A 2,550-nucleotide genomic window follows, 5' to 3' on the forward strand; every position below is an offset into this window, starting at 1 on the left:
TTTTTGAGAGTGTTTTGCATATGAACTGAATACTGTGCTTAAAATTCCACTGATGATCAGTGTGTGACACCAACACACACACAAAACAAAGATGTCTCTGATTCTAATGCTGTGGACACTCAGTCTGCTCGCTCAAGGTGATTTTATGATGATAAAAATTTGGATTTTATATGTACAAAAATTTGAACTTGTGCTTCGTTTTTTTTGTTGTTGTTGTTGTTTGTTTTCTTATATTTGGCATAAAACTTATCTTGGTTTGTATTTATAAGTGAAAATTTATAAGTGAAATTTTAGCCTTAATGTGTTCTTGCTGAATAAAAGTATTCATTTCTTAAAAAATAAGATAACCTTTTAATAAAAGGGTTTGTATGTTTTGTGTGATTTTTTTCTTTTTTTGCTAAATAAAAGCTTTTTTAATCATTGTGTATATTTCTTGTAGCCACATATAAATATTATAGTATTTTTTTTTATTTTCATTTTTTTTATTTTGATTATTTATTTTGATTCTAATAGTTTGCATGTAATCGGTATGAATATTACACATTAATGCTGTGAAAATAAACTTTTTAAAGATTTGATTTTGATTTTTGATTTGATTTGATTAAATTCATGCATAATTCATGTTTGAGATATTCTGATGTTATTTATAAAATCTGTAGAATGTGCTGAGGTTCATTTAACCAGCTTTCTGTGTATCTGTGTGTTTGTGTGTAAAGTCAGTGAGGTGAATAATGATCTTCAATATCAACATCTGCAGAACCTCAAAGCTGCAGCACTGAAGTTTCAGCCAAAGAGGTTTTTGTATGATGCTTTTACACTGTGTGAACACCCAGTCGGGGTTCTTTGAGTCTCCCTTGTTATGTGCACTCTGACAGTAATAAACTCCTGAATCTTCAGGTTGGACTCCACTGATAGTCAGAGTAAAATCCATGTGGTTTCCACTTTCACTGCCACTGAATCTAGAAGAAACACCTGAAGCTCTGTCTGATGTGGCATAGATCAGGGGTTTAGGAACTTCTCCAGGAATCTGATGATACCAGGCCATACAATACTGAGTGGTATCTTTTTTAACACAGAATACTGCAGGTTTATGATTACAGCTAATAGTGACAGTCTGATCAGGCTGAACTGTTTGATCTTCAGATTGAGTCAGAGTTTGTCCCACAGAACCTGAAGAGAGAGAAAACAACTGGAGAATAATATAAAACTGATGAGCACATTTAAAAGCCTAACACTTAGTTATAAGGCAACTGTTGCACTACAAAGACTGTTTCCATATTTTGCACATCAAATGCTAATTAATCAATGATAATTAAGAACTTGAATCAAAAATCAAACCATTGGTTAAAGTTTAATGTTAACATTATGTTCACTTCACATGCAAAGGTTAAAAACATTAATATATGAAAGAGCATATATTTTTTTAATGAAAATATTTACAATAAATGAAGTCTAAAGTTTGATCTTTCTGTAGGCCTACATCAGCTGATTATTTTTATATACTTACTCCAGGTGCAGGTTGTGAGTGTCCAAATAATGACGGCTATTAAAGTCATGTTTGCTTCTGGATCTGTTATCATGAAGGAGAGATGTCAGTCATAAAATCATAAACTCACAGATCTATAAAGACCTCCAGAGCACTGAAGCATGCAGCTCCAATGCAAAGTGTCTCTAATGTAAATGTCCTTTCTGAGAACAAATTATCAGTTATATTTCAGTTATTTCATATTTCAGTTTTTCTTGAACATCTTAAAAAGATCTCAGTTGCTGACAAATAAAAGTAGGCCAATAATCAATTTAACTGATTTTACTTTTGTTCTGCTGTAACACTGGGGGCTTGAGGAGTTGATGTAGAGTCATTGTGCAGAGTTAAACAATTTAAATTGTTCTGGCTCTTATGTCACATAACTTTCACAACAGTGACTACCGTTATGGTGTCACCAGAAATATTTTAGAAAGATGTATTTTCAAAGTTATACCCAACTATTACAGTAGCCTATTGCACAATATAACAACTGTATCTATCTGCACAGCCTTGTTTAAACATAAATCCAAATTTACCCAAAGGTATACCACATCCAGGGCATCCAGGGGGTAAAACTTTATTCTGCTTATACAGTATGTCACAATAAGAGGTAAATCGGCCTTGGCCACATCTATTCTGAATAGAAGGCATGTTCACTGCGGAACCTCACATCTGATTATTAACCACTAGATGTCGCCATTAGACACTAAATGGCACCAAGAACTCCAACAGAACGTCTATGTTGTCAGTGGGCCTGGATCTCATGTGTGCAACATGGCATTACTTACCATTCAACAATCCTTGGCCTCTGATTCTCGCTTAGGGTGCGAGAGGTCCCGGGTTCAAATCCTGGATGAGCCTGAAGTTTTTAAAGATTAAATCTACTGTTGAACTGTTTTAGAATTTTTGAACTGTTGAATTTTTTGAACTTATAGGCAAAGGTTAACTGGATTCACCAGTTAATTGTTCTTACTGCATATACCCACTAAAAGATTAAACTCACAGGTCCATACATAAACATTTAC

At 33.7% G+C, this 2,550-nt stretch overlaps 1 protein-coding gene across 1 annotated transcript in view; it reads right to left on the reverse strand.

The window, feature by feature from the left end:
- Positions 1–1,583, reverse strand: part of LOC125275462 (immunoglobulin kappa light chain-like) — a 50,399-nt gene extending 48,816 nt beyond the window's left edge. The window contains exon 1 of the mRNA XM_048202422.1: positions 1,508–1,583. Coding sequence (XP_048058379.1) covers positions 1,508–1,580 — 73 coding nt within the window. The 5' untranslated portion in view covers positions 1,581–1,583. The remainder of the gene's footprint in view (positions 1–1,507) is intronic.
- Between the last annotated feature and the right edge of the window lie 967 nt (positions 1,584–2,550).

This window comes from Megalobrama amblycephala, linkage group LG9 (assembly GCF_018812025.1).
Source record: "Megalobrama amblycephala isolate DHTTF-2021 linkage group LG9, ASM1881202v1, whole genome shotgun sequence".
Classification (NCBI taxonomy): domain Eukaryota; kingdom Metazoa; phylum Chordata; class Actinopteri; order Cypriniformes; family Xenocyprididae; genus Megalobrama; species Megalobrama amblycephala.